General features: G+C 37.8%; 1 protein-coding gene across 1 annotated transcript in view; it reads right to left on the bottom strand.

The window, feature by feature from the left end:
• Window positions 1-26,797, bottom strand: part of LOC122805605 (solute carrier family 22 member 6-A-like) — a 335,119-nt gene that overhangs the window by 140,111 nt on the left and 168,211 nt on the right. The window contains exons 5-6 of the mRNA XM_044075845.1: window positions 25,224-25,347; window positions 9,781-9,896 (exon numbers count right to left, since the gene is read on the bottom strand). Coding sequence (XP_043931780.1) covers window positions 9,781-9,896; window positions 25,224-25,347 — 240 coding nt within the window. The remainder of the gene's footprint in view (window positions 1-9,780; window positions 9,897-25,223; window positions 25,348-26,797) is intronic.

Consider the following 26,797-nt stretch of genomic DNA (forward strand, 5'->3'; position numbering starts at 1 on the left):
GTTAAATATAACTAGTATTAAATTGATAAGGTGGTAGCTGAGGTACTGCTGCTTAGGGTAGGGGTTAACTTGAGTAGTAAATACTACTCTAAGTTGGAGTTTTCAACTCCAGGCGGGATGCAAGGTTTAATCCTTACATTATTTTCACTTGTTCATTGTTATATGTATATAGTTTTGACATCCACAATATATTTTGTACACTCATTGTCACTACAAACAAAATTGAATCCTACACAGAATCCCATAAGAGATTTAATAAATACACCTATATTTAAAGGTACACCTAAAAGAGGAGATGTAACATTATTTATCTTGTTATTTGTTATTTCGATCATAAGATTCTTGAGTTTTAAAAATGCCAAATGACATCTTTAAAAGGAATTTCTTTAAACATTAATGGATTGAATAATCCATGTAAAAGGGCAAGCCTACTAAGATACATTAATCTACACAAGGCCAATCTAGTCTTCCTGCAAGAAACCCATCTCTTGAAAAAAGATATTGATAAACTAGCCACTAATAAGTATACAGTATTGGTTAGTTCAGAGCACACTCAGAAAAAAAGAGGAGTGGCTATTTTAAGGAATAAAAGTATGCCCATTCCTAAAACCATTAAGTCTTATCAGGATGACAAAGGAATGTTTTGTATGGTTACAATACAAATTAATGGGAAGACTTACACTTTAATTAATGTATATTGGATACCTGGAATTGGTATTAATACAGTGAAACATCATATTGATAAGATCATATCATTCTCTATAGGGGATATTATTTTAGCTGGTGATTTTAATTGTATACTACATGAAAGTGATACTACCACTATAAAGAAAAGAAGAATTACATCTAATGCAAAACATTTAAATGATTTTGCTAATTCTTATCATTTGAATGATATTAATAATCAGATAGAGTCAAAATCATTACCATACAGCTTTTTTTCTAACAGATACAAAACGTATTCAAAAATAGATAGGGTCTTTATTTCTAACCAGATGGTAACAGATTTAATTAATTCCAAAATCATTTCATGTCCTATATCTGATCATAACTCAGTTGTTTTTGAATTCATGATAAAAAATACTCATAATGTTCAGATCAAAAGGATACCAGCATACTTAACTCAGCTAAAAGACTATAAAGAATATATACTTTCAGAAGTACAACATTTTCTAGACATAAATAATACTCCTGAAGTCTCCATTGTCTATGTTTGGGATGCCTTAAAATCATATCTATATGGACAAAGTATCAGATGGTATAATAATAAAAGGAAATCTTGGGATAAGGAATTGTTAGATATTCAAAGTAAACTAGACTCTTATAAACATAATAATAAAGAAAATATTATGGACAAGAAAGTTATTGAAGAAATAAACAAACTAAATGAGAAATACAAAGAAATTTTAACTCATAAAGTTAAAATAACTTTAGAGAAATACAAGTTTTGTCTTATTCAATAAGCCCCAAATACTTACATAGACTTAAAAATAAAACAAAAGATTGAATAAACAAAACCATATCAAAGAAATCTTTTCTCTAAGGAAAAGAAGAATGTTTCTAGTATACCAGAAATACTGGATGAATTTAGAAATCACTTTCACAAGATTAACCATAACAACATTAACATGGAACCTAAAGATAAAATAAAGGAGTTTATAACCACAAACATGAATAAAAAGCTTAATAAACAACATATTAAACTATTGGACAAGAGTATTTCATATACAGAAGTTATTACACAAATAAATAAGCTTAAATCAAACAAAGCACCGGGTAATGATGGTATTATACCAGAGATATATAAAATCCTTTCTAAAACTACATATTCATTAATACATAAGGTTTTTATTCTGGCCCAAACTGAGTTAATAACCCCCCCCATCTTGGCAATATACATTTATTTCACCAATTTTAAAACCTAATAAAGATCCAACTAGATGTTCTTCATATCGACCCATCTCATTACTTAATGTTGATTATAAAATGTTTATGAGTATTTTGCTGATAGATTGAAGACAATTATCCCCGGCATTATAGACATAGATCAGACGGGCTTCATTGTAAATAGAAATACTTTTGATAATATAAGAAGAACTTTAACATTAATTGATTTTGCAAATAGGAAAAAGAAAGATTTAACACTTATTAGTCTTGATATAGGTTCAGCATTTGATTCAGTAAGTTGGGACTATCTGTTTACCTTACTGAAATGCACAAATTTCTCTGATGCATTTGTAAATTTAATTGAGCATGTATACAAAGGAACGCTGGCTTATATTAAGGTAGGAACATATGTTTCACAAAAAATACCCATTCTTAAAGGTACAAAGCAAGGATGTCCACTTTCTCCACTATTATTCACTTTAGTAATGGAGCCTTGGGCTAATTTGATTAGAAACAGTACTGACATAGAGGGTTTTGAAATAGAAGAAAATACAACATCAAAAATTCAACTTTTTTCAGATGATGTTCTAATTACATCAGCAGGATCTAATTCTTCTATGCAGTCTTTATTTGATAAAATGATGAATTTTAAAAGTATTTCTGGTTTAATATTCAATGAAGAAAAACTAAAATGCTACCTATATATACACGAAAAATACTCTCATTAGTGATTTTACTAAATATGTACCCAACTCAGGTCAGATAACTTATTTAGGTATAATACTATCTAAAGATATTAAATCTATTATATATAATAACTATAATACCTGTTTTCTTAATATACAAAATCTTTTAATACCTGGAATAATATGTTTTTACTATGGAGGAGAGACTTACAATTATTAAAATGATAATATTCCCCAAGATTTTATACTTAATACAATCAATAATACTTTCACCTACAAAATAACTATCAAGAAACTGAATACACTAATGTTAAATTTCTTATGGGCACCTAATAGACCTAGGATTGCATTAAAGAAACATACTAATAGCTGGTCTCAAGGGGTATTTCTTTTCCAGACTTTAATTTATATATTATCTCTTCTATTATAAAAGTTATTACTTTATTAATAGATCGGTCATATGTCGCAAAATGGAAAGATTATTGGGAGCTAATTAGTATGCACTTCATGAAAATCTCCTTAACACATAAAAATATGATTATAAATAACTCCATGTTGTGGTTGCTAAAGGAATTTTGTACTTCACCTATTACACCTAAACATATGGTCTGTTACCCATTAAATATTATTATTAGTTATCGTAACTTTATATTCATGCACCCTAAGTATAGGGAATGGAATTTTATTGTATTCCTATAATTTATACTCAGGGTATGCTTATGTCATCTACTTCTGAAGGAGCTCATTTAGCTATAGATAATAATCTAAAGTACTGGTATCAGCTGATATCTGATAATAAAGTTAAAAATCTAGATTTCTTAAAACAAGAATTTGATCTAAGAGAAACTTGCTGGTTAGAGGTTCAGATCTTTAGACAACATCTCATTGATAGAATAGATCTAATGTCTATAACAGTTAAAGAATCTATTCCAAAACTGATTGATTACTTGATAATAAATTTACAGCATAAAGTTTCTGATAAAGGTAAACTTTCATATATACATAAAATTATCAGACAAGAAACTTTTTACAATGTAGATTCATACTGGAATTATTTCACCTCTATTAATGGGGACCCACCAACTCAACAAGATAAACAATATATATTGGAATCTGCTTATAGAACTACATCTTCCATTGTCTGGAGACTTTATACATGGAAATTTTACATAGATCTTTTATACACCTTTGATGATGAATAAAATTAATAATAAAGATAATCTATGTAAGAGATGTAATGTAGAAATTAATGCTGACTGGGCTCATATGTTTTATGACTGTATGAAGTTGAAAGAATACTGGAAGTCAATTAATGAATTTTGCAGGCTCTTTTACAGAAAATTTCATTATTTCTAAGTCTCTTATATTATTCAACACACCTGTACCTCAATGTGTTAAAAAGATTAAGCTTCCCTTGTTATGGTCTATCCTAGCAGTGACTAGGAAAATAATAACTAGAAATTGATTTCAGATACACCTCCTTCGTTCAATGAATTTAAAATGTTATGAATATAATGTGCCATATGGAAATAAGCACAATTAGAATGAGAACAACTAGAAAAACATCACATTTTATTGTATGGGATAATTTACAAAATTTGTTAAAAAAATTCTAATTTCAATAGCACAGTATTTTAGTTTAATTAATTGATCTGATTGTAGTGGATGTCTTTGTAAATACTTTAGTTGTTTTGTTGAATATTATAATAATACCTATTTTTAATTATTTGTATAAAATTGTTATGATATTTCTCTTATATGTTAAAACAATAAACTTGTTTTGAAAAAAAAAGAAGATACAGTGCTTCAGCCTGGTGCTGTGGATGAGCAGAGCCAGCTGTTAGTGAAGTGTGACTTGAGAAGTTTCTTAAAGTTTAATGGGTTGAAGATTTTTCAAATATGTTGAGAGATGGCATTCCAGTCCCCTAATGTATGATTAGAGTACAGAGAATCACGAAATGTGTTTTTTTAATTTTTGTAACTTTAATTAGTAATTTATCTGATGATCTTAGGGTTCTATTACTGGAAAAGTACATAAAAAGTATATAAAAAGCTATAAATAAAGATACAAAAATGCAGAAACAAGCAATTTCTAACTAATAACACCAAAGCTATCATTGCAAGAACCCACCTTGTCTCCACATTCCTTTATGCTTCACCCATTCTCACCAATCTAAAGAAATCAGATTTAGGAAAGCTAGAGGCTTGTTACAATAAAATTGCAAAGTTTGCCACAGATTCTACCTATAGATCTCATCACTGCTTTGAGCTAAAACAACTCACCTTGTTAGAACTACCACATCTTATACCCAGCTTACTACGGCCCATGGATTAGTAAACCAAGCCAAAAAACTTAACTCCAAAACCTAATACAACCTTACTCTAGTAATTCTGTCTTATATTCTACTAATAAATCATAATTAAATACAACCAAAGCCAACAATGCTGCAGGTGACTCCCTGTATTTGAATTACATAGCCAAAATCTGGAACACACTTCCCCTAAATATAAGATCTACTACTAACTCTACACACTAAATATTACTCAAAGCCCACTTATCCAATATGTGCCTATGCTTACTCACTAGCCCTGGTTAGGATACAATAATGGTTTAATCTCTTTCACTCTCTCTTACCAGACCATGCTTAGCATATTTCCAACAATAACCTGACTATGTCTACCACTATTCCACAAACTTTTTTTTGATCATTTCTTGTTTATTCTGTGAATGCCAGCACTAAGGGTTTACATGGTATTGTCTTTATTAAACACTTTTGGTACAAAACCTGAACTATATCCCCCTGTTAAGCTTTGAAATCTTACTAGTGTCCCTCGTCTGATCATGTGGCCCTTAACTCTTGTTCACCCTGTCCTCATCATGCTACTTCTCTGGCTCGTAACACGTCTCACCCTCGTCTGATCCTGTGGCCCTTAACTCTTGTTCACCCTGTCCTCATCATGCTACTTCTCCAGCATATAACACGTCTCACCCTCGTCTGATCGTGTGGCCCTTAACTCTTGTTCACCCTGTCCTCATCATGCTACTTCTCTGGCTCGTAACACGTCTCACCCTCGTCTGATCCTGTGGCCCTTAACTCTTGTTCACCCTGTTCTCATCGTGCTACTTCTCCAGCACATAACACGTCTCACCCTCATCTGATCGTGTGGCCCTTAACTGTTGTTCACCTTGTCCTCATCATGCTACTTCTCCTGCATGTAACACATCTCACCCTCGTCTGATCGTGTGGCCCATAACTCTTGTTCACCCTGTCCTCATCGTGCTACTTCTCCGGCACGTAACACGTCTCACTGTAATCTCTTTGTTAAAAGTATGTAGATAAGGAATTATGGAATGTAGCCATGCATGTTCTCTCTGTTAAGTATTGTTTTAGATTTCTAACTTTGTACAATATGCTTTGAATTCATTCTATAAACAATATATATGGAATCTATTCTAACTATGTAAAAAATGTTTGTTCCTGATTTATATCTAATACATTTTTGACTCTGTACATATTTTCTCTGTTGTAACAATGTGGAGCTTTTCTGCCCAGGCCTCCACTGAAAAAGGACTCTTTGTCCAGTCAGACTTTCCAGGTAAACAAATGTAAAATAAAATAAATAAATAAATAAACAAATAAATATATAAATAAAATAATATGACACAAACACTGATAGCCATTTCTTAAACAAAACAATACAGTCTCACAATGAAATACTATGCACACTGACAGGCTTAAAAATGTTTTATGGTAACTGGAGACAGAGACAGAGGCAAGTAATGGGAACCTGGAATGGCTGCTGGGTGGGGACAGACATGGTGGGGGGCTCTGATCCATTACCCTGACTAGGGCCCCATTTGAGCATGATTCATCTCTGCCTGCAAGGGCTAAATCATTTGAAGATCAATCATCTTTATGTTAGCTATAAACAATGCTAACACTATACTAAAAAAATTGATCTATCTGTATCTCTACATGGACTAATCTGGGGAATCTTTTTCAGCCATGACATAGGACATTACAGAAGACACAAGATAGCAGTGTACAGTTCTGTAATCTGAAATTATGTGGCCTGCATGAACAGTCATGATGACACAGTTTTACAGGTTAGTATGATACATTTTTTAAATACAATGAATCAGTGTTCCTTAGCATATACTATCTTAAGCAGTTGTGTGTATAAGTCTGCACAATTAATGTGGGAAAATGAGGCCATAAAAATCAATGAAAGTGTGAAAATCATGAACAAAAAATGACAATACAGGATATAAGAAGTGATAAGTAGCAGGCAAAGAAGAAAAGTGGCCATGAAAGGTAAGTTGCATTCACTAAGTGATCAAACACTATGGTCATATGAAAGGTAAGTTACATTCACTAGGTGATCAAACACTATGGTCATATGAAAGGTAAGTTACGTACACTAAGTGATCAAACACTATGGTCATATGAAATGTAAGATACATTCACTAAGTGATCAAACACTATGGTCATATGAAAGGTAAGTTACGTCCACTAAGTGATCAAACACTATGGTCATATGAAATGTAAGATACATTCACTAAGTGATCAAACACTATGGTTATATGAAAGGTAAGTTACATTCTCTAAGTGATCAAACACTATGGTCATATGAAAGGTAAGTTACATTCACTAAGTGATCAAACTGTATGCCAAATCTCCTATTTGGCATCTACTTTTCTGAAGTTCAAGCCAACACAAAGGGACAAAGTTTGCAGATGATTGCAAACTGGGAGCCATTACTGATTCTCCAAATGATGTAGACATTCTACAAAAAGGCCTCACTGACACTAGTGACTGGTGCCAGAACCATGGCCTTAAGCTCAATGCCAAAAAGTGCATTGTCATTCCCTTTGGAAAAAATTTGGTGCCCATGAACTACCACATAGGCGGTAGTCCACTAAACACCGAAGGTGTGATAAGAGACCTGGGGACACAATTTGACAGCAACCTCTCCTTTGATAACCACATTGCCACTGTAGTCAGAAAGTCCTTCTATGTGGCACATCTCATTGGCAAAGGATTCCCATCCAGGAAGAAAGGGTCATAATCCCTCTCTACTCTTCCCTCATTAGATCTATTATAGAATACAATGCCCCATTTGGTATGTACCTCAACTAGACACCTACAACAACTGGAAAGGCCACAAAAATACTTCACTAAGAGGATCTTAGGCCTTAGACACATGCCCTATACGGACAGACTCAAAAAACTCCAGCTATACTCAGTCTCTTATTGCCTACTTAGAGGCGATCTCTGCTTGACCTGCAAAGCCATCTTTGACCCAGAATTGCTAGATATGCTACACCTAAAGAAATTCCAATCCCTCCGTGCCACACATTCCAGGGACCTTAACCTCATTACCACAATAAACAGAACATGCTGGAGGGACGGGTTCCTAACCCAGAGACTTCCCATACTCTGGAACAAACTTCCATTTCACATCAAGCAGAGCAGTTCACTGGCCCTCTTTAAGGGAAATCTTGACGAGTGGGTGGGCAATAAGTTCACCCTAGGGATCACTTCAGTGGCCTTGCTTGACAGGGGCACTGGGAACTAACTTTGGGTGGCATGATGCCAGAGAATCTTCTTGGGCAAGGCTTATATATATGCTCCAGGGCCATTAGCCTAGTACACACCTATGAACCTATATGACACTTTCTTTGCTGCATCATATTCATGTTGACTTCAGCAGGATTGAAGCATATTTGTCAGACACATACCATGCCATATAAAATGGGTATACCTTCTGACAGAACAAAGCCCTAGGAAAACTGCTGCTCAGTAAAACATCACTATATATATATACATACATACATATATACATATATACATACATACACACACAAAACAGGCACACACACACACACACACACACACACACACACACACACACACACACACACACACACACACATATATATATATATATATATATATATATATATATATATATATATAAATACATCAAGGATATATGAGCCTAATGATTTGCAATAATATCTGTTCAGTGGAGAACCCAGTATGTTTTATTGTATGACTTTTTTGGGACATGGTATTATTTTATTTGTATGATGAACACACATTGATGAACACACATTTACAAAGTCCTGTTACCCAATCACACTATTTGATTTTCTGAAGCCATTTCATAAGTACATGCAATATGTTAACATGGAACTGAACAATAGTACATTATCTGAAAGTGCCTTAATAAAATGACCTTTGATTTTTCCACGCATTGTTAGCCTTGTCTAATATATAGTATGGGATGCCTCAGGACCCCAAGAAAATTATTTTCTTCTGCTTTTTATGAACTTTTTATGAACTTCTTTGGATCTCAATGAAATTTAATATAAAACTATAGTTTTACTGATGCAGTTTGTGGCTATTGATCTGCTCATACCAGGACTGTTCCTTACCAAACACAAATAAAACATATTTTTATCTGACATTTAATTATGCCTTGGTAGAAAAAAATGATTGTCTACTTGTTTTATCATTTGTCTTTTAAAATGGAAATAGTAATTACTACTTTATAATTTGCACTCCCTGCATAGAACATGTTTCCTTTTGACATAAATGACAATGTTCATTTATCATTTAGTCATTTAGGTAACCACTTTAAAACATGCGGTACTGCTTTCTTTTATTTTAATAAATTACTGTGAATTACAATTGTTTTTTTTTTTTTTTTGAGATTAATGTGTAGGTACAGAACACAGATATTCAATTTTCTTGGGGCTGCAAGCTACATCTAAAATTTCATACTAAGGCAAAAGTCACATCATGATTTTTGAGTTAAAAGTGAGACACAATGGTATGCAGCCCTTTTTAGAATTTTTAATGAAATGTAAGTACTTTGGAACATTGAATATGAATATTATGCTTATAGACTTAAAAGATATTTGTAGAGAATTGAGTACGTGTTTTAATTTTATTTTAGTTTTAAACAAAAAGAGCATTGTATCAGATGATGCCAAATCAGATAGCTTTAAGAATATGTATGGTTCAAGTCATCCAAGGTATGCATTTTTTAGTAGTGACTTCATTATATTATGTTATGGTGGTTTAATCATATTGCTGTACTTCTAAACCATATCTTCATATTTGATCAAATGTTTTACTCATATCATTTTTCTGGCATGTCTCATAACTACAGTTGACTGACATTAAAATTTTCTTACCATGCACATGAAAGACAGCAGGAAATTCTTCTCATTGTAGGTGTACGGAATAAACTGATTATAGGCAATGCTGGTTTTGCAGACAAAATCTCTCTTTGCATTTCTGACTTCAGGAGCTATAAAGCAACAGTTCTGTGTTAAGCTATAGCTACCATGGCAATGTCTCATACAACTCAGCAAACAACATAATAAATTAAAATCTGAATGAAACATACAGTTATATTACCTATACTACTCGCTACGTATGCAGATACAAAATTTATTATGCTTTATTACTTGCAAATAAGATTTTTGTTTGTTTACAGTAATGTTATTTACATGACCTTGCCTCTCTCTAAAAAAGTCCCAGCTCCCTCCTTTCTGCCCACTGCATTTGGACTCTGCCTCAGACTCACTTCCACTTTACCTATTACCCATAAATCACTGGTTTGCATATCACAGCTCTTGTCTAATTTGTAAGTACTCCTTCCTCATTTTTAAATAAACACAGGGATTCAGAATCAGTTAGTGCAGTATGGTGAATGAAATAGAGAGATGAGCAGTGGTCTGCAGAGTATGGGCAATTCAAAGATTCGCCGAGTGCAATCTGGCTAGGCCATAAAATACTGCAGTCAGCATGTTATGCAAATGAGTGCATAATGAGATGGAAATGGCCAACATTTATTAAAAGAAGGTCATGGCAAATAAAAACTAATTGGTAGCGTGCTTTAGAAATGTATAATTGTAGCTTGATAAAACCTAACTGCCAGAGTTGTTGTTTACAGTAAAATCCTGCATTCCAAGAGAGAGAGAAAGATGACAAAATATATTAGATGTAGCCACTGCATGTAAATGTAGAAGGTTGTAGTCACAGCCAGTAGCTACAACATTGTGCCATGTTGCTCACAGAGTCACTAAGTCATCTGTAAACACCTAATATTCCATGCCCTCCATGACACAGAAAAAGTGGACCGCTACCATGTGGACAGAGGAGGCACCATGCAAGAATTGGTTGAAGTGTGTTGTCCTCATATACTGGCTCATAGAAATCATGGAGTACCTGTCCCTTTGGACACTTTTGTATGTGTGTAGCTTTCAGCATATTGGTTACAGGGGCCTTCCAGTAACCAGGAGAGGACATAGTGGGTGTATCCCAGGCATCTGCCTAAAGAATACTACACCATGTTCTTGATGCCACGCTGCAGCATGTGGTTCTCATGCACCACAGAGTATAGAAACAAGACCAAGTAGGGATCTGATGAGATAGTTTGTTTCATTGAGGTACTGTCAGTCATTGACTGTACCCACATTGCTTTTAAGGTCCCAAATGGTGAACAGGGATGATTGTATATCAACTGTAGGGTATCAACTACCAGCTGGTCTGCAATCCCAGGGTATAGTACAATATGTCTTTGTGCCCGTATGCAGTGCTCATGAGTCCAACATCTTGCATGTATCCAGCTTATATCAGTGTTTTGCGAGGGATGATTTTCCACACAGACATCTTTCTGGGGATGCTGGATATGCCCTGGAGCAATGGTTGACACCACTAAGAAATAAAGAAACAAACTAATGAAACCACAGCCATAAACAAACTATACAATAGAAGGAGGAAGCTACTACATGATAGAGCAAAATCGCAAAAGGGAAGGCATCTCTGATCAGTATTAGCAAAAACTAAGGGCACTCATAAAATCGTCAAAGGCCAGCTTCGAGAGAAAAATTGCACAGGACACTAAAGATAATCACAAGGCTTTCTTTAGTTATGTTAGGAACCTGGGTGGGAATTCCCAGATATGCTCAGAATTAGTCCAAAATGACAAAAATACACTGATCCCACAGACATTGCCAACATCCTAGCTGACAGGTTCAGCGCAAACTTCTCCCCCCCCTCCCCACCAAAAGGGCAAATATCTATCCCAGCAGAGTGCTGCCCCCCCCGACATCTCAGATGCTCAGGTGGGAGCCGCCCTATCCAAAGCAAAAAACACAGCATCAATGGGACCAGACGGTGTCCCAGGCTGCGTCCTACATGAACTCCAAGAAGAGCTAAACCCAAACATAAAAGTACTGTTCAATCTCAGCCTTACTACAGGATATGTACCTAAAGAGTGGTGTACAGCAACAGTGGTCCCTCTCCACAAAGGTGGTGCCTCAACGGACCCTGGAAACTATCGCCCCATAAGCCTGACTAGCTTGGTCTGCAAAGCTATGGAAAGGATCATCATGGACCTCATAAATAAAGATATTGGGGACCTACAGACACTGGATCCTACCCAGTTTGGCTTTGTTAAGGGCAGATCCTGCCTCTTAAACCTGGTTGACTTCTTTGAAACAGTCACCAAGGCCATTGACGAAGGGAAGGTGGTCCACACAGCCTATCTGGACCTCGCAAAGCCTTGATACAATACCCCACTCAGGCATTATAGATAAGCTCACCATCTTAAATATAAACCCCTATGTCACTAGATGGGTTGCAAACTGGCTCAAGGACAGAACCCACATGGTTAGAATTGCTGGAGCCATGTCAGACTCCAAATCAGTTACAAGTGGCGTCCCACAAGGCTCAGTCCTGGGACCTCTCTTGTTTGGTATATATTTCTCGGAGGTACAGGCCAACATGGAAGGACTGTGGCTGACCAAGTTCGCAGATGACTGCAAACTGAGCGCCATAATCGACTCTCCAGCCGACACAAGCATCCTCCAAAAGGGCCTCAGAAACAAACAACTGGTGCCAGAGCCATGGCCTCAAGCTAAACACCAAAAAGTGTATAGTCATCCCCTTTGGCAAAAACAAAGTGCTCACAAATTACCACATAGGTGGTAATCCATTAAGTACTGAAGAAGTCATTAGGGACCTGGGGACCCAAGTTGATAGCAATCTCTCATTTGACAACCACGTGGCCAAAGTGGTTAGATAAACATTTTATATAGCCCACCTAATCATGAAGGGATTCACATCTAGATTAGGGGAGGTCATCGTGCCTCTTTACTCATCCCTCATCAGGCCCATAATCGAGTACAATGCCCCTTTGGGATGTACCTTACCAAACACCTGCAGCAACTGGAAAGACCCCAAAAGTACCTCACCAAGAGGATCAAAGGGCTCAAACAGATGCCATATGCTGCCCGGTTAAAGAAACTCCAGCTCTACTCAGTGGCATACCGCCTGCTCAGAGGTGACCTGTGCCTGACGATAAGGCCATGTCCAACCCGAATTAATGGACATGCTGCACCTCAAAATCCAAATCCCATCGAGCTACACGCTCGAGAGATTTGAACCTCAGCACTGAAATAAATAGGACATGCTGGAGGGACAGATTCATAACCCAGAGGCTCCCTTCACTATGGAATAAAAATCCCAGTCCAGGTTAGGCAGAGTCCCTCATTGACTCTCTTCAAGAGGAATCTTGATGAGTGGATGGGAGATCATAGGTTTACCCCGGGTATCACTTCTGTGTCACTGTTAGACAGAGGCACAGTATACTAACCTCGAAAAAGGGCATAGCAAAATTAATTTAAAATGGGTGGCGAAAGCCAAACATACTCTGGCTAGGCTTACAAATGCCCTAGGGCAGATAGCCTAGTATGAACCTATGAACCTATTCCATGCCCTCCATGACACAGAAAAAGTGGACCGCTACCATGTGGACAGAGGAGGCACCATGCAAGAATTGGTTGAAGTGTGTTGTCCTCATATACTGGCTCATAGAAAGCATGGAGTACCTGTCCCTTTGGACACTTTTGTATGTGTGTAGCTTTCAGCATATTGGCTACAGGAGCCTTCCAGTAACTAGGGGAGGACATAGTGGGTGTATCCCAGGCATCTGCCTAAAGAATACTACACCATTTTCTTGATGCCATGCTGAAGCATGTGGTTCTCATGCACCACAGAGTATAGAAACAAGACCAAGTAGGGATCTGATGAGATAGTTTGTTTCATTGAGGTACTGTCAGTCATTGACTGTACCCACATTGCTTTTAAGGTCCCAAATGGTGAACAGGGATGATTGTATATCAACTGTAGGGTATCAACTACCAGCTGGTCTGCAATCCCAGGGTATAGTACAATATGTCTTTGTGCCCCTATGCAGTGCTCATGAGTCCAACATCTTGCATGTGTCCAGCTTATATCAGTGTTTTGCGAGGGATGATTTTCCACACAGACATCTTTCTGGGGATGCTGGATATGCCCTGGAGCAATGGTTGACACCACTAAGAAATAAAGAAACAAACTAATGAAACCCGAATCACAGTTTTAACCAAAAAAAAAAAAAAAAGACAAAAAATGCATAAACAAAGGTAAAAAGGACTTCTGTAGCAAACCTGCCACCACTCTAAGAGCTAATCTTAAAAAAATTCTGGAACTCTATTAACCAAATATTACATCCTGGTAATCCTAGTTCCCCCAATCCATGCCCATTCAGACACCTGAAGAAACTGCCACAATCTTCAATACCTATTTTATCGAGTCCATATCTAAGCTACTCAACCTCAACTCAAACTTCTCTACTACTAACTCCTCCAACTTCTCAGAACCTAATACTATCACCACAAATATCTTCTCTCTCAAACCTGTACCTACTAGCTACATCAAAACTCAACTTTCTAAATTAAAACCATGCTAAGCATTAGCTGACAATATTCCTTCCACTTTTCTTGTACTAGCAGCTGATTCTCTTGCTCTCGCTGTATCGATCCTAATTAATCGCTCTATCTCTGAATCAAAAGTCCCTTCCATCTGGAAACAATACTACACTCTATCTATACACAAAGGAGATAACTCCTCTGATATCTTCAATGTTAGACCTATCACTATCCTCTCCCCTCTCTCTAAAGTACTAGAAAAATGTATTCATAAACAAGTTATGCAGTATCTAATACAGGAAAATCTGCTTACAGGAACTCAACATGGCTTCAGACCCAGACATAGCCCCAATACAGCTGTATTATCCTTTCTCAGCACTGTCTCTATAGCTATGGACAACCATAAACTTATCTTTTGCTTATTGTTGGACCTCTCAAAAGCTTTCAACACAGTCTCACACTCTCTTCTGCTGCACAAACTGTTTAACCTCAACTTTTGCATGGTTCTCCAGCTACCTCATTGCTAGATCCCAATCAGTGAGATGGCACTCTGCACTATCCCCTCCTCTCCCTGTAAAAATGGGTGTACCTCAAGGGTCTATCCTAGGGCCTTTACTTTTTAATATCTTTACTAACCAGCTCTATACCTCCTGTCCTCAGTCATCTTTAGTGTAATATGAAGATGACTCTGCTGTCATCATCATAGCCAACTCTCCCTCTAAGCTCTTCTCAGCTACTCAAGCATCTTTTAACTTAGCCAAAACATGGCTCTCCAACAACCAGCTCATCCTTAACCCTAAAAAAATAAAACTGTTACTCTTCCTACCTAATAAAAATCAACAATATTAAACCCTCCTTCTCCATACAGTCCCTTAATAACACTCCCATTCAAATAGAATACAACACTAAGCTCTTAGGGATCACCATTGATGATCAGCTTAAATTTGACTTGCATATTAATAACTGTATCAAAGACTCATTCAAAACTAGGACTCCTTTACAGTAAAAAGAAATTCCTTACCTCTGAAGCCAAAGTTACTCTGTCTCTTACCTACCTTCTACGCAGTCTAATGTACAGCTCTCAAATTCTCACAAATCATAACTCAACACTGCTGACCAAACTCAAATCTATCTACAACAAGGTAGCTAGATTTGCTGCCCAACAAACCTACAAATCCCATCACTGTCTCTCTTTAAAACACCTAAACTGGCTTGAATTATCCCACTAGCTTCTTTTCTCTCAGCTCCAGATCATTCACCTATCCTATACCAGCCTTCCTACTGCCTGACACTATCCCCTCTCATCTCCTTCCAGACCTCTCCGAAGCTCTAACCAAGACCTACTACAAATCTACAAACCCAAGTCTAAATTTGGATGCAACATGTACAGCTATCACCCCACTATTGCCTGGAATAGGTTCCCACTAGAAATCAGGACCCTTACACATCCTAAACAATTTAAGACAGCCACCAAAGAGCACTTTAAAAGTCATTGGTCCTGCCACTGTACTCTCCCTCTTTAAACATTCCCTACTTCCCATGCCTTAATCTACTTTTCTGACCTTAACTCACTCTTCAAACTAGCTGTCTCTAATCTTCCTTGACTACTCATTCAATCTGTCTTCTAAAACCTATTAAGCTAATCACCTCAGTGAAACATTCAGTAGTAATTGTCTTGCCTTCATGCAACTACATTATGATAAAACTGGGTTTTTGTAATCACTTACCCCAAAAACAATATTCATCTTAATGATATATTTTCTTTTTATACATCTTGAAAGATATACCCCTGATTATTGCCACTGTATAACACTGCATTGCTACTTAATGCCTTGTAATAATCCTGTAACATTGATGTTTAATGCTACTTTATAATGAAAATTGAATAATATGTTGGAGCTTTTCTCCCCGGGCCTCTGCTGAAAAAGAGCTCTTCAGCTCAGTCAGACAAGACCAGTCAACAAATGTAAAATAAATAAATAAATAAATAATGATAAAATAAAATAAAACACTGCATTCACATAAGCTGAAACTCACTAAGAAATGCACAGACCATGACAAAAAAGCAGCCAATGACAACTCCACCCTGCCACAGACCAGAAACATTGCTGAACAGATGTTTGAATTAATGAAGGCCTGCTTCTCCTGTTTAGATGTTTTTTTGTGGTTCCCTCCTGTGCAGTCCTGAAATATGCAGCAAAATACTGCTGCCTGTACAATATTACACACCATGTTGGTAAAAAGAACAAGGGAGAGGCATTTGGGAAAATGATGTCCTAGAGTCAGTAGGGGAGGAGGTGCTAGTTGAAGAGTCCATGGAGGAGCTAACCAAAGGGGATGACCATACAAGGTAGAGGCAGGTGCAGTATACCATGACACTAGCTAACAAGCAGTGGTTGGTTCACAGCTATGGGCCAGATTAAGCATACCATAAAACAACAATGATGCATACATACTTTACTCCAACCAGACTATGCTATATCATGCATGGACTGACCACACTGTGCATCAGATGCAGTCTGCCCAAATAACATAGTACTGAGGGCAGAGAACAGTTGTCCTAATAGGTACAGCTGGGGAGGGCCATAGGGAAATATGTCAACAATGTGCAGTCACCGTGTGTGTGTATGTGTCTGTATGTGTTTGCACATGTGTGTGCCTGTGTATGCCTGTGTTTGTGTGTGCATGTGTGTGTGTGTGTGTGTGTGTGTGTGTGTGTGTGTGTGTGTGTGTGTGTGTGTGTGTGTGTGTGTGTGTGTGTGTGTGTGTGTGTGTGCGTGCGTGTGTGTGTGTGTGTGTGTGTGTGTGTGTGTGTGTGTGTGTGTGTGTGTGTGTGTGTATGAGGGTGGGGATGTGGGTTTATGCTGTTGGTCACTGTGTTTATTTTCATGTGGTGAGTATGGGGATCCAAGAAGAGTGGTCAGGGAGGGGGATGGTATCTCCAGTCTGGTGTACATGGGCAGGGGTGGGAATGCTGGTGGGCATGGGTCAGTGTGTATTGACACAGCTCCAGCAGAAGATACAGCATTATACTGGGTTGTGATGGACAGGTCTAGGGCATCCACAAGAGATATGTATGCTAACAGCACTCTCCCATGGTGGGGGTCCCTCATCAGAAGTGGAGAAGGGCCAAGCATAAGAATGGTGAGGGGCATAATGGGTGGACACACAGAGACATCTGCAGCATTGGGACTCCCTATGCTGGATTTCAAATATGCTACTTAAATGGGCCTGGCCTTCTTATAGGTAGCACACCAATTAGCCCTGCTATGGATGTAATGGTATTTGTCTGTTCCAGTATCATGCAGTGATTGATAGCTATGGAGACATTTAGCTCAGGAGGGGGCTGGCCCTATAACTTTGGTGGCCACCGGTACACTGACCTCTACTGCCCTCCTCATACTCAATGCAACTGTCAGAAAACAACTTTATCTCTGCTGCTGGAAAATACACTGCTTCCTGTGCTGATATGTTGACAGACTCCTGCTGTTTTACAGCACCCTGGGACTGACAGGTGGGTTGAACAGGCACAGGAGCTATGTCCATGGAAGCAGTGGTGATATGGCTGGTGCATCACTAGTGTTTAACATTGCCACCATGTCCCTTGACTCAATCAGAATGCGACTGCCATCTTTCGTGAGTGAAGACAAGCATGCCTATATTCCTGGTACCTGTGAAAATATACAAACACATCAGATTATATGAATGCACCCTTCTCCAGCATACAGCTCAGTGAAGGTTAATCTCTATAACCAATTGCCATGCAAAATCTTAAATCAATATACCTTCTGAAGACTGATGCTGTTGCTGAAGTTGTATCATGCCTCCCCCCTACTAGTAATAACTAGTTGTACTATGTGACTGGCAACTCATCAGACAAGCAGGCCCTGCACAAATGTCTCACACTAAGTAATGCCTCTGTACAGCTGTACCCCTCTCTTAGAGTGCATCACTACCATGGTGCTTAGATGTCTAGATCTGAGTCAGGCAGGTTGTATGGATTGTCCTACAGTGAGGTAATAATACCCACCTGGGTCATTACCAGTTGGCACATGAGATGCTTGGTGCAGTTCCACTCAAGTTCTAGTCCTCCACTGAGATTAAGTGAGTTGTCATGCTCCTCAGTCAGAGATGTCAGGAACTCATTTGTGCCAGTTAAGGGTGGCTCTGTTGGTGAATCACCACAACTGATGGTTATTCACTCCTCCATGTGGGCTGCTTTGCTGTATGCGCATGCAAGCATGAACGTGACCCTCCATCACACTTGCTCATGCATTCTATTATGATCACTGACAGTGTCCAGTTGCTCAACAAGGTCCCACCAGACCATACCTCTCAACATATTAGCACAAGAATTCTGGACAAAGCCTAAAATAATGAAGGGGGGGTTAATGCCCAAAATTAGGGACATATTTTAATATTGCTCTTATAAACTTAGAAAGTTGCAAGAATAACAAATTTTATGTTAGCATGTAGTTTCGAAGGATATAAACTCTGAAATTTAGATGTATGTCATTATTTAGTGATTTCAGTCTTCAGTGATTTTGTCAGAAAACAACAAATTTATGAGGTACAGACCAAAAAAAAATATGAGACAAAAATCTAGACATTCTGTGAAAATCTGGACAGTTGAGAGGTATGCACTAGACACATTCCATGTAAGGCCTGGTCAGTTCTGTCCTTCCAGAACATTCAGTGACTCTGTTCATAGAGTGCATGCTGCCACTCTGCCTGGGAGGACTTCTTCTTCTTCCTTCTCCCTTTCTCAGGCATGTCTGCCTGTAAGTTTATATATGTATATGTGCATGTTATTAATGTTCCACCCATATCTCAACATCGCATGAAAATGTCCAGTGATGCCATGCGCTGCATCAGGTCTCACTAATGATGAGTCTCAGGCCACCTGTTTGGCTGCTTGCCTTTTAGCATCAGTTGGTATGACATGGTACTATACATTGGATTGATACATAGCAGGAGGCAGCATTAACTTGAAAGGGTTATATTGCATAAATACACAGGTGTCTGGAGCTGGTCATGTATTCTGTCTGTCTGTCTATGGCCCTCAGCAGGACACATACTATCTCCATCCCAGGTATGGGTCAGTTTTGTGTTTTTTCAGTGCTGGCATGAATTTGGTGCATTTGTATGGATCTATGCTCATTTCCGCAGAGCTCAGCAAAGCTTGATGTCTTAGCCTGTGTCCTCGAAATGTTTTACATGCAACCAGTGCCATCCAGACAAAGCAAAGTAGTTTGGACTGATAAATTGTACTTGTATAACTTATTTTAAGTAATCAGTGCCGTTTTCTTGCTTTATCTGTACATTTCACTGAATGTTTTACTAAAAAAGAGCTTTTCCTCTCACTACTGCTGCTTTTAGACTGTTTGCCATGAAATTGCTTTTTATAATGGATTTCTAGCTAGTTGCTTAAGTTGTTTTTATCTGGGCAAAGCTAAGTACTTTTAAATTGTACTTGTATAACTTATTTTAAGTAATCACTGCTCTTTCCTTGCTTTGTCTGTGCATTTCACTAATATTTTTAATAAAAATGTGTTTTTTATCACTTTTGCTGCCATTAGGCTGTTTGCCTTGAAACCACCTTTTGTAATGGATTTTTGGCTAGATTAAGATGTATGTAAGTAGAATCACACTTGTAGAATTCTTTTTACTGCATTTTTTTATATTAGGACTGGGATTATTCGTATTGTGGCAGGAGGTATTTGCCTGGTCTATCTGAGTTAGGAAACCCAAAAAAGGGCTTAGAGTATAGTCATGTTATTGGCCAGATGGCTCAGAAGTCAGTTTTCTGTTTTTTCAGGGCTGGTATAAATTTGGCACACTTACGCAGATCTGCTCACCTCTTGGTAAGCAGAGTCCTGTACAGAAGCAAACACCTAGAAAATAATTTTTTCCTATAGAACTGTCCATAAAAACTGTACCCTGTAAAGCAGTAAGCACAGAGCCACACCCTTCTACATTACTAATTAAAGGACCAGAAAACATGGATATGCAATTTCCCAACTTCTCTGCAGCCAGTCTGATAGATATGGGTATCCTGAGACAATGTAGTCATTGTTTCATGTTTACTGACAACCACTTAATCCATAAAGTAACAGATACAGTATACGAGAGGTGTACATACCCCTCTCACATACTGTATCTGGGAGGTATACAGACACAATGTCACTGGAGGTTAAACTCTCGCATATAAACATGTAACAGGTTGTCAAAATCACAAACACAGCACCCACCACACATAGCACACAACACATACATAGACTAATGTATGCTGAGGCACTTAAATGCAATCTTACTAAACAACAAAGACCTCCTACACCACCCACTGGTGAAGCATATCCTCAACAAACCCAAAAGCACTCAACAAAAGCAAAGCCTAACAATACATATACAGCCACACCCAATGGGGCCCCAAATACAAAGCCCATAAGGCAAGCAAACACACTTCCCAGGACTCTAGTCATAGGGGACTTCATTCAAAGACATACAAATGCCCCTTTAACCATGCTTAGCCAGGAAGGAAAAGATGGTTATTTGCCTATCTAGAGCCAGGATCTGCCAAATTATGCATGCACTCAAGTCATTACACCATAGGTACCAGTACTATTCTATCATAGTCCATGTAGGTGCAAATGACCTGAGAAGTACCTCCCAGGACTATATGAAGACAGATATTATAGAGGTCTCACACTGTTTCTCAGGTTGTGTGAGCCTAGCACAGAGCAGCATATTATCTTCAATGAGGATGATGCCACAATACGAACAGAAAATGACTGAGTTTAATGATTGCCTGAGTTTCTGGTGTCATTCTAAGGGAATTTAATATTTGTCTACATGACAGAACATTTATTTTACATTTGATAACCGGTGGTGTCTGACTGAGCTGAAAAGGCCCTTTTTCAGCAGAGGCCCGGGAAGAAAAGTTCCACACACAAAAATAATTACCGATACATTTAGATACATTTAGATATTTAGACATGATCAGTATACACACAAATTATAATAGACATGCTTTTACAGTGGTATGCAGCACATCAACAGTTACAGTGGAGAGAAGAAACAAGAAAACAATATAAAAATAAAGGTAATTAATAGATTTGTGGTGTACAGCTGAAATTTGGAACATAGGTAGAATACATACATAGTACACAGGTACAGTACATACACTGTACATTAGCCAGAGTTTGTGAGTAAGAGTGAGAACTGTTATCAAGTACTCTAGGCTTAGTATAACATGGTTAACAGATCACGTTGTTTTGTTAGGGATAGTTTATACCTATCCCCTCTAGGCTTTCTAATACTGGCTAAAACTCATCCACCCCACATAGCTATTTTTATGCAATGCTAAACTGATAAACCTGTCCCTATAGCAATTCAACTTAACAGAATCTCAAGATGTTTTGCTCAATGCCAGGTGCCTAAACAAAAAAACTATACTCCCTTCAAGCCCTCCACACTCTCAAGAAAATAGACAATTGTGTACTACTAGCAATATGGTTACAAGGTTTCAAATAAGGCCACACAACTTACCCTTTCATACAAGGCAACCAGTACCTTCCACACTTGAGGTGGAGGTGCTGCACTGAAAGGAGAGTAAGAGTAGGTGGTTTCGATATGGGGGCAGGATGGCAGGATGGCAGGCTGTCATTTAGGATATGCAGATCACAATTTATAAAAAGATCACCATAGATATCCTCATGGTCCATATCCTCCCTCCAGGTCACCAATGCATACCTGGAACCTCACCTATTATACCTTACTATATACTCAATTGTTACTATTTAACATGGGGGCCTTTACTTACCCTCTATAAACTGGGATTCTAACATGGCTACACACATACATGCATAGATTCCTGGCCTTGCGATTAAATACAAACACCCTGTAATCATTGGTGCATACACCACAGGGAGGCTCAAAACACTAGAGAAATATGGAGGAATACCACAACCATGGGAGATCCTCCCCCTCCTAATACATCCCATAATGTGTTTCCTTTAATTAAAAAACCAAACTTGATAGCCTGCATCAACAAGTAACAGTTATAGGAAACCCAAAGGCAAACTACCTTTATTAAACAATAGTTTGTCAAAACCCTGGAAGACCAAAAAATGTAAAGACCCTACAAACTCACAGAATGCAGCTTCACCAAAACCATGTGTCACGGTGTCACTGACAACGGGTGTCACTGATCCTACCAAAAAGTAAGCCCAACTAAAAGTAAAAACAAAACTAATTCTAAAACAACTAAATTAAACAGGGTATACAACAAAAGAAAAAACATCATGGCTAAAATCAATCAAGAAATGTAATTCCCATAAAAATAACTATCTTATCAATGAAACAAGCAACTAATCGGGCTAATTAAGTCCAATAAATCCAAATTTGCAGTCAATATATCCTTCAGGGCAAAAATAACCTCTCAAGGCCCTTCTCTGTTATATTGAACTAAAGCAGGCAGGCAGTGTGCTGGTTGTTGGGTTAATGGTGCCGTATTCACTGAGCCGGGTGGTATTGTCAATCTGTTGACTGAGAAATTTAGTTCCATCTTTACCTATCCCACTGACCCCTAACCACCCCTAAGAAACACCCTCAAACATAATCTCTCCAACTGTAACCACACAGCATATCCTGGTTGTGCTCACTGAGGCCAAGAAGGCAGCCTCAATGGGCACTGATAATGTCTCATCTCAATATGCCTCCTGAATAGTCTAAAATATGGCTTATCAGGGCCACTAGAGTCACTATTTAATAGCAGACACAAAGCAGGCTTTGTGCCATGAGAATGGAGGACTGCAATGGTCATCCCCCTTCATAAGGTCAGACATATAACTGGATCCTGGAAACTACAGACATATTAGTCTGATTAGTCTTATTTGCAAAGCCATTGAAATAATTATCATGGAAATGATCAGCCAAGACATTGGAGACCTCCAGACACTGGAACCATCCCAGTTTAATTTTGACTAAGCAAAGTAATGCCTTCTGAACCTGGTGGACTTCTTTGAAAAAGTCACTAAGGCAATGGATGAGGGCAAAACAGTGTATACTGCCTACTTTTATCTGCCTGAGGCATTTGATATGATACCCCATTTGGGTGTTGTTAACAAATTTATAGAATTAGGCATAAATCCCAATATAATGTTCTAGATAGCCAGTTGGCACATGGCTAGGACCAAGGAGGTTAGGATTAGTGAAACCACCTCCACAAAGAGGCCAGTCACCAGAGGAGTCCCTCAGGGCTCCGTGCTAGGCCCACTCTTCTTTAGCATCTACTTCAAGGAAGTCCAAGTCAGTGGCAAAGGTCTCGGACTGACCAAGTTTGCAGGTGATTGCAAACTGGGAGCAGTCATAGAATCCCCTCAAGATGCAAACAACCTACAGGGACGTCTAACACAAATGACTAGTGCCAAAGCCATGTCTTAAAACTCAATGCCAATAAATGCATTATTGTACCTTTAGGTAACTTAGCCACCCTAGGAAACTATGTCTTTGATAAAACAGCCCTAAAAGTTGTCTCACTACTAGATGGTAACCTAGTCTTCAACCATCATGTGTCAAATGTAGTAAAAAAATCCTTCAATGTTGCACAGCTTATAAGTTAAGGCATAGCATCTAAGTCCAGGGAAGTCATAATGCCACTGTACTTGGTCCTCATCAGGCCCATCACAGAATATAATACCCCCTTCGGTATGTACCTGACCAGACACATGCAACAACTGTAATGTCCACAACAGTTCCTTACAAAAAGAATACAGGACATAAAATTAGTGTTCTATATTGATTGCCTCAAAGCCCTATCTCTATACTTGATCTCCTACAGAACACTGAGAGGTGATCTACACCTGGCTTACAGGGCATCCTTGGACCCTGCTCTAAGGAACCTTTTGCACATCTACTAAACTGATAGATCCAAACAACTACATTTTGTGACATAAATATGATAACTTGGAGAGACAGATATGTATCTCAGAGAATTCCCATTTTCTGGAATAGGCTCCCCATTCATGTGAAACAAAGTCCCTCCCTAACCCTATTTAAGCTTAACTTGGGTCACTGGATGGGAAATCAGAACTTCATTCCCGGTGTGGCACCTATGTCTTTGATGGACAGAGGCAGTCAGTAAATCATGTCATAACCAAAAATCACTCCCTATGTAAATGTCTAAAACATAAAACTTGCCAGTCACATTTGGGTTGCATGGGTTGTCTTATAAAGACCCTAGTGGTCATAAGCCTATAAGCAAACAAGCATCATCAAAAATGTACCTGCTTTCAATTCTTTGTGATATGGGGAACTGGAGACTTTGACAAAAATACAAACTAACCAACGGAAGATGTGAAAACTCAACAAAGAAGGCAATCCAACCTACTACAAAATCAGTAAAACAGCTTTCATGACATAGCAATATTATTGGCTGTACATTTACTGCTATTTCATTATTATCAGTGGTTTGGGTATTGTATTATATTATATACATACTGGGCAGTGCAAAGGGACAAACTACAAAGAGATGATACTCGTATTGTTTATCAGTTCCTCATTCTGTAATAAGGAACTGGGGCACATTCATACCCTAAAGGTAGGTAGTTAGCTACAAGTTAGTCTATAGTTGTATCTTTAATTCTCTGTCAGGTCATTGTAATACAATGCAGTCCATTATTAATTTAAAACTGTTTTCTTGCTTTAGCCAGTTCATCACGTTTTGGGACTCCATCAGTGTTATTATACTTACTGTTAGCCAAACATAGGTCGTGTCTGTCTTAATAAAAGTTCAGTGTGTGGAACATCAGCTTGTTAAAAATTAAAAAAATAAAAAACTTTTGGCAACCTAGTTATGAATATGTCAATCTTCTTACCTCTGGGGTGATCTTATCACCTTCTTCCTTCTTTCCATTAAATGCTGCCACCCTTTTCAGATGTTTTACAGCCACTTCTGATTTATTATTTAAAACAAGCCAACGGGCTGATTCAGTAAACCACCTAAAGACAGAAAACCTTAAGTTAATGGTAGATGAAGATTATATGTGTTATGAAATCAGATTATGCTCATATACCATACACACATACACTCAGACTTTAGCTGCTGATGAAACCTGCTTGTCACACAGTTTCATTCCATGTCCCTGCTTTCTGAATAAGTAGTCACTCCTAGTTAATCAGCACATTTCTGCGTTTCTCCCTTACTAGAACTAGCTTATATATTAGGGAACAGTGCAGCACTGAAGTCAATGCTCTGAACTATGGAATTGAAAATAAATGTTTTTTGTCTTATTGGGAATACTAATCAACTGTAAAATACAAATATGTATTTTTAAATAGTAACTGCCTCATACATACTTGAATTATGCTTTTATTTTTTTTACTGTACTCGAAATCACTACGATCCCCATCACCCTCTTTGAAAATTACTTCTGTGCATCCCACTAAGCTGTCCAGCATTATATAGAATGCCCAGATTTTTGCCTTACAAATTTGTGGTTTTCTGGCTAATCAGTGAGGATTCAAGTTACCAAACAGTAACAGACATTTGATTTCTGATTTTATTACCTTCAGAAGGTATATGCTAATGCAAAATGTGTTCTTTTAACAAATTTTGAAGTTTATAAGAGCAGGTTTTAAAAGTCTCTCCTTGATTTTGGGTCTTTGTCCACCATTATTTTTGGTTTTGTCCAGAATTTGTGTGCTGAGGTTAAGTGGTATGCTTCTTTGCATCATTAAAGATAGTCTTTCCTAATATTAAAGTTAAATAAATAATTTTTGCACACTGTCTTCCTAAGAGCCATGTGTATTGCTCTTTGATCATTTTAAAATCCTGCCTGTGCATCCTGTATTCCTAAATGGTATCCACAGATTTCTATTGCAATTGCTTTCTTTTTGGTTTACTTAAAACTTGCATATTAAACTTATTTTGTGTCTCTATTTCTGTATGGGTTGGTGTAAATCCCAAACAATTTTAGTCACCTTCATCTACACTATCTTTATCCTGTATGTTGCTTTGCAGTTTGCACAGACAAGAACCAGTCTAGCAGTTGGTCAATCTCTCTACACATGTACCATTACTAAAACTTGGAATTCCCTTTCCCAGCTCTTACAGAACTATTTCCAATCACATATCCTTCAAAAAAAGTCTCTAAAACAGCATCTCTTAGCCCTATGACAATGTACACGTGGCTACGACTTCAGAGCATCTTCCCCCACCTGATCTCACTAATGTTTTCTCCCCTCTGCTTAACAGTTATGCAGCTATCTCTTGCTGTCTTCACTTTACAGTATCCAAAGCAGATGATATCTTGTACTTTGTATATTTTGTGTATAATGTATACTGCCTTTGTTATTCTAGCTAGAAATTTATGATAAGATTGTATGTTTTTCAAGTTATCTATAAATGTATGTAGAAAATGTGATTGTATTTAAATTTCTTTTTTATGTG

The sequence above is a fragment of the Protopterus annectens genome, chromosome 6.part1 (genome assembly GCF_019279795.1).
Source record: "Protopterus annectens isolate FY-2018-M chromosome 6.part1, PAN1.0, whole genome shotgun sequence".
In the NCBI taxonomy this organism is placed as follows: domain Eukaryota; kingdom Metazoa; phylum Chordata; order Ceratodontiformes; family Protopteridae; genus Protopterus; species Protopterus annectens.